Here is a 14,669-nt window from a genome sequence, read left to right as displayed (position 1 = left end):
CCATGAGGTTACAGATTGTGGTTGAGTACAATTCTGCTGCTGCTGATGGCCCACAGCACCTCATGGGTGCCCAGTTTTCAGTTGCTAGATCTGTTCAAAATCTATCTCATTTAGCATGGCGGTAGTGCCACACAACATGATGGAGGGTATCCTCAATGTGAAGGTAGGACTTCGTCTCCACACGGACTGTGCCGGGATCACGCCTACCATACTGTTGTGGACAGATGCATCTGCGACAGGTAGATTGGTGAGAACAAGATCAAATAGGTTTTCCACTCTTATTGATTCCCTCACCACCTGCTGCAGACCTATACTAGCAGCTATGTCCTTTAGGGCTCAGCCAGCTTGGTCTGTAATGGTGTTACTGAGCCACTCTTGATGATGGACATTGAAGTCCCCCACCGAGAGTACATTCTGACACTCTCCGTGCTTCTTCCAATTGGCGTTCAACATGGAAGCATACTATTCAATTGCTGAGGGTGGGAGCGGGTAATCAGCAAGAGGTTTCCTTGCCCGTGTTTGACCTGATGCCATGAGATTTCATGGGTTCCAGAGTCAATGTTGAGAACTCCCAGGGCGGCTCCCTCATGACTGTATACCACTGTGCCACCACCTCTGGTGCCAGCAAGACAGGACATACCCAGTGATGGTGACGCCTGTGACATTATCTGTAAGGTATGATTCGGTGAGTATGACTATGACAGGCTGTTGCACAAGTAGTCCGTGGGACAGCTCTCCCAGTTTTGGCTTAAACCCCCAGATGTTTGTAAGGAGGACTTTACAAGGTTGACAGGGCTGAGTTTGTCGTTGTTCCCAGTGCCTAGGTCAATGCTGGGTGGTCCGTCGGGTTTCACTCCTTTTTGACCTTGTAACAGGCTGATGCAACTGAGGACAGTTAAGAGTCAACCACATTGCTATGATCTGCAGTCACATGTAGGCCAGGCCAGGTAAGGATGGCAGATTTCCTTCCCTAAAGGGCGTTAGTGGACCAGATGGGTTTTTATGACAAACAACAATCATTCTTTTAATTCCAGATTTAGTAATTGAATTTAAATTCTACTAGCTGCCATGCTGGGATTTGAACCCATGTTCCCAGAGCTTTAGCCTAGGACTGCGGATTACTCATCCAGTGACATTACCACTATGCCACCATCTTCCCATATGTGGTGCAGATCAAGTGGACTGCTTTGTCTTGGATGGTGTCAAGCTTATTGAGTGTTTTTGGAGGTGCACCAATCCAGGCAAGTGGAGAGTATTCTATCACATTCCTGTCTCGTGCATTGTGGATTGTGAATAGCTTGTTAGAGAGTCGATAGTTGAGTTACTTGCTGCAGAATTCCCAGATCTGACCTACTTTTGCAGCCACAGCGTTTGTGACTGTTCCAGCAACATGAGGTTGCAGCACTTGGATGATGCCTTCAGTCAATCAAATATTAGCTCAGTTGGTAACTTTCTTGCTCGAGTGCATCCTAAGGTGCAGGGTTCCTGAGTACAAATTCTAGGATATTCCAGTACAACAGTGAACGAATGTTTATTTGACGGAAATGCCATCCTCGGATGAAATGTTAAACTGATATTTCCTCTGCCTGTTCCAGTGGTTCAGGTGGGTGATAAAAATCCTGTGACACTGTAAGGAAGGATGGGGATGTGAACTTGCTAATACTCCTCCCTGTACCGACATCACCTAAAGTAAATTAGAATTAGATCCAAATCAGCCCCTGCCCCAAGTTACAGGGATGGGATTTACTGTATACCCAGCAACCCAACTCAAGTTACAGGAAAGGGATCGATACTTATCCACAAGTTATAATGTGGTATGAACAGCCTAAACTACCTTTTATCCTTTGTCTCACTTTTGCTTTCGCAAGTGCAATTACCAGACAGTTTACGGGTTTTTTTTTTGTTTTGTAAACTTGCAATATCTGCTCTTTTCCCTTTTCAGGATGTTATTCCACAGCCATTGCTGGATCAGTACCTGTCGATGACTGATCCTTCCCGAGCTCAAACTGTTGACACTGAAATTACAAAGCACTGTGCATACAGTCTCCCAGGTGTGGCTCTCACCCTTGGCAGGCAGAACTGGCATTGTTTAAAGAATACCTATGAGACGCTGGCATCTGATGTGCAGGTGAGTATTTGAACCCAAAGCTATGACCTAGTTGCCTTAGATTAGCATTAATGGTGCATGATATTAAAACTGGGGAATCATATTTTCCTTCTCAATTACATGTATACCCTAATATAGTGTGGAAATAATGGGGGCAGTGGACATTGTCCCAGTTTGATTCTTTATAAAATCCAGATGGAAGGCCAAAGACCACAGAACAGCACACAGAGGAGTACAGACAAAGTGAAAGCAAGTTGTACTTGGTTGCTGCCAAGGTTTGATTTAAAATGCAGTTGATTTCTAAAGAAGGAAACCACATTCAATAACATGTGTTTCTGCACACATGTTGCAGTGCTTTGTAGAACCTTTATTCTAGCTTCCAAAGATCCTTGAGTGAAGATTGATGCATGGTACAAATTCAGACCATCTTCCTTTCACTCCATCTATAGATTTCCCAGAGCCGTCTGAAACTGCAAACCCCTTATTGACTATCACACTGCATCTCTTATTTCACCCACTTCAACAAAATAAATTGGATTCATGGGAGCTGCACCTTTTTTTTTGCAAGGAAGTCTTCCCGTATTCAGTAAACTTGCTAGCAAACCAGAGATCCCTCACCACAAAGCTGTGCTACAGTACTTCATGGAAAAAGCAGGGATGTAATAATGGAACTGTTTAAAACGCTGATTAGGCCACAGCTGGAATTTTGTGTACAGTTCTGGTCACCACATTACAGGGAGGATATAATTGCTCTGGGGAGAGTACGGAGAAGATTTACAAGAATGTTGCCAAGGCTGACAAATTGCATCTATGAGGAGAATTTGGATAGGCTAAGGTTGTTTTCTATAGAACAGAGGAGGCTGAGGGGTGACCTAATTGAGGTGTACAAAATTGAGGGACTTAGATAGGATGGACAGAAAAGACCTGTTTCCTCTAGCTGAGGGGTTAATTACCAAGGGGCATAGATTTAAGGTGATTGGTAGAAGGCTTAGAGGGGATATGAAGAAAAGCTTTTTCACCCAGAGGGTAGTGGCGACTGGAATTCACTGCCTAAATTGGTAGTTGAGGCTGAAATGCTCAACTCATTTAAAAGGTAACTGGATCTGCACCTGAAATGCTGTAACCTGCAAGGCTATGGACCAGGTGCTGGAAAGTGAGAGTAAAATGAGCGGCTGGTTTCTTTTTTTTTTCTCTCTTTTTGGTGCAGAAATGATGGGCTGAATGGTCTCTTTCTGTGCTGTAACTTTTCTATGATTCAATGAGTTCAACTTTTCTGCTGCAGCTGTGTACAATAAGTCTGAAGTTTTTGGTGTTCCCACTTTCTCATTATCCCTGACTACATATTTCAGTTCTTGAAGTAGGTTAGTTATCTGAAAGGGGTCTGAGACTTTGTTCAACAAAAAGGATCATTTTGTAGGTTTATGTGGAAAAGCCAGCAAAATGTGGCCTGGTTCAATCAGGCCAGTTTACTGGGTCATCTGGTTTTAGGCCAAAGTCAGATCCTTCACAGCTTCAGTTTTACTTGTGTGACTGAAGTCCTACAGGGTATATAATCGGCAGCTATCAATTTTCTCCATTTGTTCCAGTTGCTCTTTCAGACAGGGCAGTCAGGATACTTGGATGTGCAGATTACAGACTTTCTTGTTTGTTGCTGATTTGGGGAGGGGAAGCTAAAGGCATGGTCCAGAATGAGCCGTTGCAATAACAAAGTAGGGCAGAGTAACTCCTAACTGCAAGTTTATTTTTTTTCTTCTTGCCAATTTGATCTCTATCATTTCATCTCGTGTGCTCTCCCACGTGCTCTCATTCACCCTCCCTTAGTATTTACTCCCTGGTGACTTACCATGTAATGCTGGTACTTTACCCATGAATAATGTTTATACTGGGAATCAGGATGCTTTTCGAGGGACTGAAAGCATCATAATCACTTCCACATTCCACTCCCACAAACCTGTGTGTGACAGGCACAAACTTTGTCCAGCTTCTTGCCTTAAAGGAAAAACCAGAGAATGCAGAAATTTTAAGACTATTTGAATGTTATGATATAGTGGTTGCTTTTTGAAGTAACTGCAGTTAGATGGGAGCTGTCTTCTCTTATTAGAGCACAAAAGAGCTAATTTCCAGAGATGAGGTGGGAGTAATGGGCTCTGACATCAAGGTTGATCATTTGAGCAAGGGTGATGCCAAGGAGCCCTAATAAAATCAGAATACTCTGCACTTGCCTAGATGAGTGCAGCTCCAACAACATTCAAGAAGCTTGCAAAGCACCATCCACCATAGCATTCACTCCATGACACTGGTGCACTGTGCCTGCATTGTATGCCATTTACATGACCCGCTGCAGGAACTCACACAGACCTCTTCGACAGCACCTTCCAAACCCACAGCCTCTACCACCTAGAAATATATGACCATTCCTTCACTGTCACTGGGTCAAAATCCTGGAACTCCCTCCCTGACAGCACCGTGGGATTTACCTCCACCACATGGAATGCAGTGGTTTAAGAAAGCGGATCACCATCATCTTCTTGAGGGCAATTGGGGATGAACAATAAATACTGGTCTTGCCAGTGGTGCTTAAATCCACTAAATGAATTTTTCAAAAAGGCAAAATAGAATAGAGCTCTTTATGGGAAATCAGGTCAAATTTATTGATCTAATGGTGAGATAAAGCTGTTTTTTGTAAGAACAAAAATCTTTCACTTACATAGAATCTTTCATGACCTCTCAACCAGACATTTCGAAGTGCTTTACAGCCAATGAAGTACTTTTGAAGTGTAGTCACTGTTGTGATGGAACTAATTCATATGAATTAACCACAGCAGCCTTGACTGTATCATAGTCTGCAGACTGTGAAAATCTCCAATGCTTTTCCTAGCAAACACTTTGTAATAGAATGGTTCATTTTCTCTTAGACATTGTAACATAATAACAATTGTCTCAAGTGAGACAATATATTTCAACTCCTTCGTCACTGAATTTAGGCATTAAGCAAATATTCCTTGCCAAATCAAAACCAGGATTTGACCAATCGTCAAATTTCCCAGTTCACATAATTGAAGCCTTTCTGTATTCATTTCAAATTTCCATGCTTCCCTTTCTCTTTGAAATTCTAATTCAAGTTTTCTCGTTTCCCTTTCTATTTCTTTTTTTTCCCCTCTCTTTCGAGTTCAAGTTTTTAAATTTAACGTAAGAAATAGGAATAGGCCATCCGGCTCCTCAAGTCTCCTCCGCCATTCAAAAAGATCATGGTGGATCTGATTGTGGCCTTAACTTCACTTTCCTGCCTGTCCCCTGTAATCATTGTCTCCCTTGTCAGTCAAAAATCTGTTTAACACAGCATGTATTCAATGGCCCAGCCTCCACTGCTCGCTGGGGAAAAGAATTCCATACACTTAAAGGCCCTTTGAGAGAAGAAATTCCTTTTCATCTCTGTCTTTTGCGAGAGACCCCTTATTTTGAAAGTGTCCCCATTCTAGATTCTTCCACGAGGGGAAACATCCTCTCTGTATCCACCCTTTCAAGCCCCTCAGAATCTTATGTTTCAATAAGATCCTTTCTCATTTTTCTAAAGTCCAATGAGCAAAGACCCAACCTGTTCAACCTCTTCTCATTAGACAAACTCCTCGTCTCAAGAATCAATTGAATGAACCTTCTCTGAACTGCTTCCAATGTAAGTATGTCTCTCCTTAAGCAAAGTGACCAAAACAGTGCACCATATTCTAGGTTTGGTCTTACCAATGCCCTGTACAGTTGTAGCAAGACTTCACAACTTTTATACTGCATCCCCGTTGCATATAAAGGCCGACATTCTGTTAGCCTTAATTACTTGCTGCATGCTGATGTATTTTTTCATGGGATGTGGGCTTTGCTGGCTGGGCCAGTATTTATTGCCCATCCCTAGTTGCCCTTGAGAAGGTGGTGGTGAGCTGCCTTCTTGAACCGTTGCAGTCCATGTAGTGTGGGGCACCCACAGTGCTGTTAGGAAGGGAGTTCCAGGATTTTCACCCAGTAACCGTGAAGGAACAGCGATAAATTTCCAAGTCAGGATGGTGATTGACTTGGAGGAGAACTTCCAGATGGTGGTGTTCCCATCTATCTGCTGCCCTTGTCCTTCTAGATGGTTGTGGTCATGGGTTTGGAAGGTGCTGTCGAAGGAGCCTCGGTGAATTCCTGTAGTGCATCTTGTAGATGGTACACACTGCTGCTACTGTGCGTCGGTGGTGGAGGGAGTGAATATTTGTAGATGTAGTGCCAATCAAGCGGACTTCTTTGTCCTGGATGATGTCAAGCTTCTTGAGTGTTGTGGGAGCTGCACTCATCCAGGCAAGTGGGGAGTATTCCATTACAATCCTGACTTGTACCTTGTAGATGGTGGACAGGCTTTGGGGAGTCAGGAGGTGGGTTACTCGTTACACTATTCCTAGCCTCTGACCTGCTCTTGTAGCCACAGTGTTTATATAGCTAATCCAGTTCAGTTTCTGGTCAATGGTAATCCCCAGGATGTTGACAGTGGGGGATTCAGTGATAGTAATGTCATTGAACATCAAGGGGTGATGGCTGGATTCTCTCTTGTTGGAGATGGTCATTGCCTGACAGTTGTGTGGCACAAATGTTACTTGCCACTTGTCAGCCCAAGCCTGGATATTGTGCAAGTCTTGCTGCATTTGGACATAGAGTGCTTCAGTATCTGAGGAATCGTGAATGGTGCTGAATATTGTGCAATCATCAGTGAACATCCCCACTTCTGACCTTATGATGGAAGGAAGGTCATTGATGAAGCAGCTGAAGATGGTTGACCCAAGGACATTACCCTGAGGACTCCTGCAGTGATGTCCTGGAACTGAGATGACTGACCTCCAACAACCACAACCGTCTTCCTTTGTGCTTGGTGTGACTCCAATCAGCAGAGAGTTTTCCCCCTGATTCCAATTGACTCCAGTTTTGCCAGGGCTCCTTGATGCCACGTTCTGTCAAATGCTGCTTTGATGACAAGGGCAGTCACTCTCACTTCACCTCGGGAGTTCAGTTGTTTTGTCCGTGTTTAAACCAAGGCTGTAATGAGCTCAGGAGCTGAGTGGCCCTAGCGGTTGTCAGTGAGCAGGTTATTGCTAAGCAAGTGCTGCTTGATAGCACTGTTGATGACCCCTTCCATTACTTTACTGATGATGGAGACTAGACTGATGGGGTGGTAATTGGCTGGGTTGGATTGGCTCTGCTTTTTGTGTACAGGACATAGCTGGGCAATTTTCCACATGGCTGGGTAGATGCCAGTGTTGTAGCTGTACTGGAACAGCTTGGCTAGGGGCATAGTAAGTTCTGGAGCACAAGTCTTCAGTACTATTGACAGAATATTGTCAGGGCCCATAGCCTTTGCAGTATCCAATGCCTTCAGCCGTTTCTTGATATCACGTGGAGTGAATCAAATTAGCTGAAGACTGGCACCTGTGATGTTGGGGACCTCCGGATCATCCACTCGGCACTTCTGGCTGAAGATTGTAGCAAATGCTTCAGCCTTATCTTTTGCACTGATGTGCTGGGCTCCTCCATCGTTGAGGATGGGGATGTTTGTGGAGCCGCCTTCTCCAGTGAGTTGTTTAATTGTCCACCACCATTCATGACTGGATGTGGCAGGACTGCAGAGTTTAGATCTGATCCGTTGGTTGTCGGATCACTTAGCTTTGTCTATCACTTGCTGCTTATGCTGTTTGGCACGCAAGTCGTCCCTGGGTATGTCCTTTCTCACCAGCAGGACAGACCCAGCAGAGGTGGCAGCACAGTGGTATACAGTCGGGAGGGAGTTGCCCTGGGAGTCCTTTACATCAACTTCGGACCCCATGAAGTCTCATGGCATCAGGTCAAACATGGGCAAGGAAACCTCCTGCTGATTACCACGTACCGCCCTCCCTCAGCTGATGGATCAGTGCTCCTCCCAATTTTGGCACAAGCCCCCACACATTAGTAAAGAGGACTTTGCAGGGTCAACAGGGCTGAGATTGCTGTTGTCATTTCCGGTGCCTAGGTCGATGCCGGGTGGACCATTCGGTTTCATTCCATTTTTGTGACTTTGTAGCGGTTTTCTGATTCATGTACAAGGCCATCTAGGTCCCCCTGAACTGCAGCATTCTGCAGTCTCTCCAGTTAAATAATGTTCTGCTTTCCTGTTCTTCCTTTCAAAGTGGACAACCTCACATTTTCCCAGATTAGGGAGGGACAATAAATGCCGGCCTAGCCAGTCTTTATTTATCTCCATTTATCTCTGCTCTCCTGTTAGTTAGCCAGTCCTCTATCCACGTGAATATATCATTCCCAACACAATAAGTTCTTATCTTGTGTGGTAACCTTTTATGTGGTATGTTTATTGAATGCCTTTTGGAAATACTCTCCTGGTTCCCCTTTTATCCACCTTGCTTGTTGCATCCTCAAAGAACTCTTAATAAATTTGTCAAACATGACCTCTCTTTCACAAAACCATGTTGACTCTGACTCTGCCTGATTGTATTATGATTTTTTGAATGTCCTGAATGACCTCTTTAATAATAGATTCTATCATTTTCCCAATGACAGACGTTCGGCTAACTTGCCTATAGTTTCCTGCTTTCCATCTCCCTCCTTCCTTGAACAGAGGTGTTACATTTGTGGTTTTCCAATCTGCTGGACCTTTACAAAATTTATTTTTCTAATTCAAGTTGCTTCATCTGCAATTGAATCTTAGTCAACTCAATTGCTGATATATCTGGATTACCCTAGTCTTCCTTGACGTTCAAATGTTGAGTCAAAACCACAACTATGTCTGCTTTTTAAGTGCCTACCTTAAATCTATTTCTAACTTTTCTGCTTTCGCATTTAAGCTGGCCTTTGTTAACTGTTGCAAGGCACTCAAAGACTCTCTTTCAAAGAAAGCCATTTTAATTTCCAATAAATACAGCAAAAGTCACTGTGAAATCTTGACCATTTAAACTCTGGCCAAACCCACTGTATTTATCTCAGCCTGTGGATTTGAATCCCGCAAGGAACCCCCAATTTAGTTACGATCTCCAGAGGGACCGATAACTTTTTAAAAAGAAATTTGAATTTTCAGTTAATAGCTGAAAGGATGACATGATTAGATTTCATGTTTTAAGACAACTACTATAACAGACTGAAAGCAGTATTGATTAAATACTAATTTTCTAGGCAACTTATACTTTAAACCACAAAACAGAACATTCCCTTTTTCTTTTAGTACAACTGAAAAAACAGTATGCTTTATGTTGTCCTTTATGTAGACATTCAATTCTCTAGGACCAGTCCAAAGTGATTCTTGGCTCCTGAGGATTTGCTTTTGTTCTTTTCCTTTCTCAGACTGGAAATTTTTAATCTCAGAACTGACTTTCATAATGAGGTTTCTTCCCCCTGGAGATTCTTCCTCTAATGCAAACTAGGCGAATCTTCCAGCCTCATATTAACTGCTCATGAATTCAGTCTTTACAGTCCGAGCACAAGCGCCCACCTGCATTCCTGCATGATGAACCACAGCTGCCTGTAACTGCTCTCCCTGTCCCAGATCATGGCAGACTAATTTTGTCTGAGAGTTTTGAGGGATATCTTAGCCCCTTCCCCTCTCAAAGCCAATCTCCATGGCAACATGAATCACATGGGCCTTGTATATAGGTAGAAATGCTAATGAGCTATCCTTGAGACCTCAATTCTCTTTTTATCTTGGAAATAATTGGATAGGTTAAAGCCCAACTGTTAACAACCCGGCATTCTCCACGCTTTCCTGGGACTTAGAGACTGTCACATCAGCATCACAACTGCCTTTGCCATTGTCTGCAAGTGTGAATACCTTGCACCTATTCCCCAGTAAAATGACCTGGGCCTCTTTCATTTTCTTTGATAATCAAACCAGATGGGCTTGCTGTCACACAGACTTCAGAACAGACCACATGGCCTGCTTCAGTTTTACCTTAAGAATACATTCCAAAAATAGAATACATTCCAAAAACAGAACAATCTTTTAAATCTCATAATTGTTACGAATGTGTGAAATGCAGCAGCCAATTTGTGCATAGCAAGCTCCCACAACAACAGTAATGTGGTAATGGCTAGATAATCTTTTTAGTGACGTTTATTCAGGGATCAATACTGGTCAGAACATCGGGGAGCACTCCCTTGCTCTTCTTCAAAATAATGCCATGGGACATCCACCTGAGAGGGTAGAAAGGCCTTGGCTTAGTGCCCCATCTGAAAGATGGTACCTCCAATAGTGCAGCACTCCCTCAAGTACTACATTGGAGTGTCAGCCTTAATTTTTGTGCTCAAGCCTTGGAGTGGGACTTGAACCCACAGCCTTCTGACTCAGAGGTAAGAGTGCCACCGACTGAGTCACAAATGACACCTAGAAGAACAACAGCATGTAACAGTTATTAGGGCTAGTTAGCTGTGCTTATTAGCAGTGATGTGAACATCATCCACCCTGTGTCTTTGATTTTGGCTTGGTTGACAGTTCATTGCTCAAGTGCCTCAGTCTGGATTAGTGCCTCAGTTTAACCATTTATTTTCCATATATGGTGAGAGAAGACTCTGGGGACAAGTGTTTTCCATGTAAGAAATGTCAAAAGACTGCACTTAAGAATTTACGTTCTTTATTTTGGTTTTGGAAATAGTTTAAGGTATCTGTAAAAGAAAGAATCTGCATTTATGTATCACCTTTTATGACTAAATGACACCCCAAAGCACTTTTCAGAGGTATTTCATAGATACTGTGATTACTGTTGTAATGTAGGAAACATGACAGAGCTTTTGCACATGGCAAGTTCCCACAAACAGCAAAAGATAATAACAGGAATTATAATATTGTTGTGCTCTGAACACTTTGGAACATTCTAAATGGGTACGTTACTGATGCGTATCGTTTCATATTTTGACAGTGGAAGGTACGTCGGACATTGGCCTTCTCTATACACGAGTTGGCTGTGATTCTTGGTGATCAGCTAACAGCAGCTGATCTGGTTCCTATCTTCAATGGGTTTCTAAAAGATCTAGATGAAGTGCGAATTGGAGTCCTAAAGCATCTGTACGACTTCTTGAAGGTAAACTTCATTAGAGTGATCTATTGGGCAACATACAGCTTTTGATGTTGGATTATTGCCAGAACTGATGAGATAAATGTAGCTGAAAAAGTAAAAGGCAGGTTAACATTTACAGTGAGATTCTACATCACAGCAGGTGGCTTCTCAATGTTTCAAACTAAATGTTAAATAATGGACATTTTTTATCTGTAGACCAGGATTCATTAGATACCAAATCTGACCATCAGCTGTCTATGGCTTTTCTATTGTCTTCCCCTCTCCTCTTGAAGGGGCTTGACTGCTTTCTGGGATAAGGTTTCTCATATGCTACTCTGTCCAAATGACAATTTATATCTGAGTCTTAGTGGTGAATGGTGAAGTAAGTGAGCGATTTAATCAGAGCAAGTCTCTTGGCTTCCAGGCACACTCATTTCTATCATAGATTGCAGATAGACACCGGGATCTTGAATTTTGTCCACATCTTTGCCCATAGACACATGTCACAGAGGTGTAAGTAAGTTATTTGGCCTAAACAGTTGTGAATTTTGGATGTGACATATGTACATAAGTACAATATGTCCAGTTCTTCTCTGTTTATTGATCCATCTGCCCGATTGCATCTCTGTCCATAAAGCTGGATCTGTTCCCAAGTTGTAGAACCTCATTTATGGAAGTTCTCTGCAATTGTGCTAGCTCTCTTCAAATTTTAATTAGATTTTTCAGGCACAGCAGGAAACAGTGGTTTTTCTGGTGTTTTAATTACAACTTTTTGAGATTTAAAAAAAAATAACCTCTGTGTTTTCGCTATATTTTCTGCACTCTTGTTTCTTTGAATACATTATTATGGTATCAGTCTGTTTATGCTGGTTTGCAGCCATTTTGCATTCAGGCCTATTCAAATACAAATTGCAGGAATTTTAAGCGGAACTTGACATTGGTAGAATGGGCACATTTTTAGGTGTAACTTAGAGATTGTATGCATGGAGGTGCTTGCAAGCTTAGGGACTTTCCTGGCAGGGTGTATGTATCCTATTGGGACTGTTTCTCTATGGCTGAATTTCATTGGCATGGTGGGGTCTTGACGTCGGACCGGAAAGCAAGGGGCAACCCCACCTCGGCCTTTTGGGAGACCCACAGTTACATTTTATGGCGCTCAGGCAATTACTTAAAAAACAGGAATCTGCGCCCAATTGCTAGAGGCCAATCAGGGGGTCAGCAGTGCTACCCGGAGCAGTGGCCTGCTGGGATTGCAGTTGTCAAAAATGGATGCTGACCTTCCCAAATGGTATGTGGCGTTGGGGGTTACTGAGGCCAATCAGACAGGCCCTACAGAGTGGCCCTCGTCTTTACAGGGCCCTTCGTGAACCACAGAGTGCCTGATCATGAGGGCTTCCCCCACCCTGAGCTCGCTGGGGGGGTCTCGCCACATTCTCTGTCCCTAATAAAATTCTATGGTACTGGGAACACGACAGGCACCCCCCCACCCCTTCAACTTTACAGCACCACCCCCCTTCCCCCCCATCACTTCCGAGGCCATTCATAAAGGGCTGGTAAAATTCAGTCCTATGAGTTCACTGAAGCTGGAAGAACTGGAACCTATTTTTTAAATGGTCAAGACAGTTTGAAAGCTGCGCAAAATGCTATTTTATGAAATTGCCTCTGCATAATCTTACTTTGTGAATTAAACCAGATATAGGTTTAGCCTGTGGACAATGTGTCCATTATTTTTCTGTCATCCAGATACCAGCCATGGTGGGAATTGTATATATTTCCCAGTGGCAACTTATCAAGAACCTGTCTAGCTCTGCCTAATTTGCCACACGGTGGTCAATTTTGATATATGGCAAGCCAAGTATGGGCAAAATGTTCAAACTACAACATGTGAGTCATCGAAGCCCCCCCCCCGCCCCGCCCCAAAATCCTTGGCAACCAAACCTATGAACTTCAGGATAACTTGTCATCTTTGAATTTTGTGGGCTTGGAAATTTGAATAGGGCTATTCTTAGCACCATTTCCTTTTGGGTGGGTAAACCCCAGAGCAGAACTTGTTGGTCTCAGCAAGCTGAGAAAGATGCAAATTAATGGGATTGTCTATTTCAACTTCATGTGTGGTCCTTAAGGCTCTTTGATGCATACTTGATGGCCTACAAAGACAAAATCTGGATGATCTTGTCTGCTGAAAGTTATTAACATCAGAAAAGATTGGGGGAGCCTGAATTAAGATAGTCACCTTGTTGCCTGGATGGAGTAATGTCAAAAAGATTCAATATGTATTAGGTTTGCATTAGGTGTGCGTGTTTGTCTGTAATTTCTGTCATGCATATTTGCTACAGGAAGAACCCATTAACACTGTCATTTGCTAGTTCACACTTGCAAGTTAAGTTCAGACATCGATTTCCTTGAAGCACACTAAATGTTTTTGCTATAAAACTGTTAATTTAAACCTAAGAACTTAAAGATTTTTTTTTACTTTATTTTCCCTCTTCTTTATGGAAATCTTAAATGAATTTCACTAGAGAATCTTCTGTCCTATCTGCTTTCTTAATGTTGTTTCTGATATTGGATTTGGAGACAGTTAAGCACAGTGATGAGCTTCCAGTTGTAAGACTGCTCAAGAAAGGATGGGCTACTTCCATTTAGCATTTTGTTTAGCTGGTTGTATCCGTCTGCCCTGGAACTCATTGTATTCTTGTTCACAGCTGCTTCATATGGACAAGCGTCGTGAGTACCTGTACCAGCTCCAGGAGTTCATGGTAACGGATAACAGCCGGAATTGGCGCTTTCGATACGAACTGGCTGAGTAGGTGTTCTGTATATTCTCAGTACTGTTCAGAAAGATCTGTTTGCTTGAAATTCTGAAACTGTTTTCTTGCAACCGTGTGTGATTGAGAATGATTCTTCAAAATGAATTAGAGTATTGGGTTCCAAAACAAAAACAGAATTACCTGGAAAAACTCAGCAGGTCTGGCAGCATCGGTGGAGAAGAAATCAGTTAACGTTTCGAGTCTTCATGACCCTTCGGGTTGTCTGAGTTCAGTTTATTGGAAAAGGAAATATGTGAGGTATAAGCCTGTATTCTCATAATTTATGCAATGCTCAAAACATGACTGTGTTAAAAAGGTTATAAAATTTTAAGAGCAATATCTACAGGAAATTGCGTAATAATTGTAGGTTACAGCAACATGCTGGTATTAAACTGATTGGACTGTGAGCAGTGTGAAGCATGAGCTGACTTCATGTATTGTATTCTGCCTCTCACCTGTTCCGGTATTTTCTCTCTTTTCCTTGCCCTCCCCACAGGAAAGCACTGAGTTGAGCTGTAATCCAGTTTCAAGGGTGCAGGCTGCCCTCCAGTGCCTTGACTATTTGTCAGGCCCACTATCCTGTTGTTGATCCCAGAATGTCTGCTCTGCAGTATTTGTGTATCGCTTTGATGTCTAAGAGAAAGAATATTTTGGGTTTATTGAGCTAAAGAGAGATTCGACCAGAGATTCATTAGGATGCTGTCT

At 42.8% G+C, this 14,669-nt stretch overlaps 1 protein-coding gene across 4 annotated transcripts in view; it reads left to right on the top strand.

Moving 5' to 3' along the window:
* ppp4r1l (protein phosphatase 4, regulatory subunit 1-like) overlaps positions 1–14,669 on the top strand; it is an 88,161-nt gene that overhangs the window by 48,205 nt on the left and 25,287 nt on the right. For all 4 annotated transcript variants that reach the window (XM_078555481.1, XM_078555480.1, XM_078555483.1 and 1 more), the window contains 3 exons: positions 1,943–2,128; positions 11,020–11,181; positions 13,860–13,960. In XM_078555481.1, coding sequence (XP_078411607.1) covers positions 1,943–2,128; positions 11,020–11,181; positions 13,860–13,960 — 449 coding nt within the window. The remainder of the gene's footprint in view (positions 1–1,942; positions 2,129–11,019; positions 11,182–13,859; positions 13,961–14,669) is intronic.

This window comes from Cetorhinus maximus, chromosome 13 (assembly GCF_964194155.1).
Source record: "Cetorhinus maximus chromosome 13, sCetMax3.hap1.1, whole genome shotgun sequence".
Taxonomy (NCBI): Eukaryota; Metazoa; Chordata; class Chondrichthyes; order Lamniformes; family Cetorhinidae; genus Cetorhinus; species Cetorhinus maximus.
Note: the sequence above shows the minus strand (reverse complement) of the source record. Positions and strands in the feature narration are given on the sequence as shown.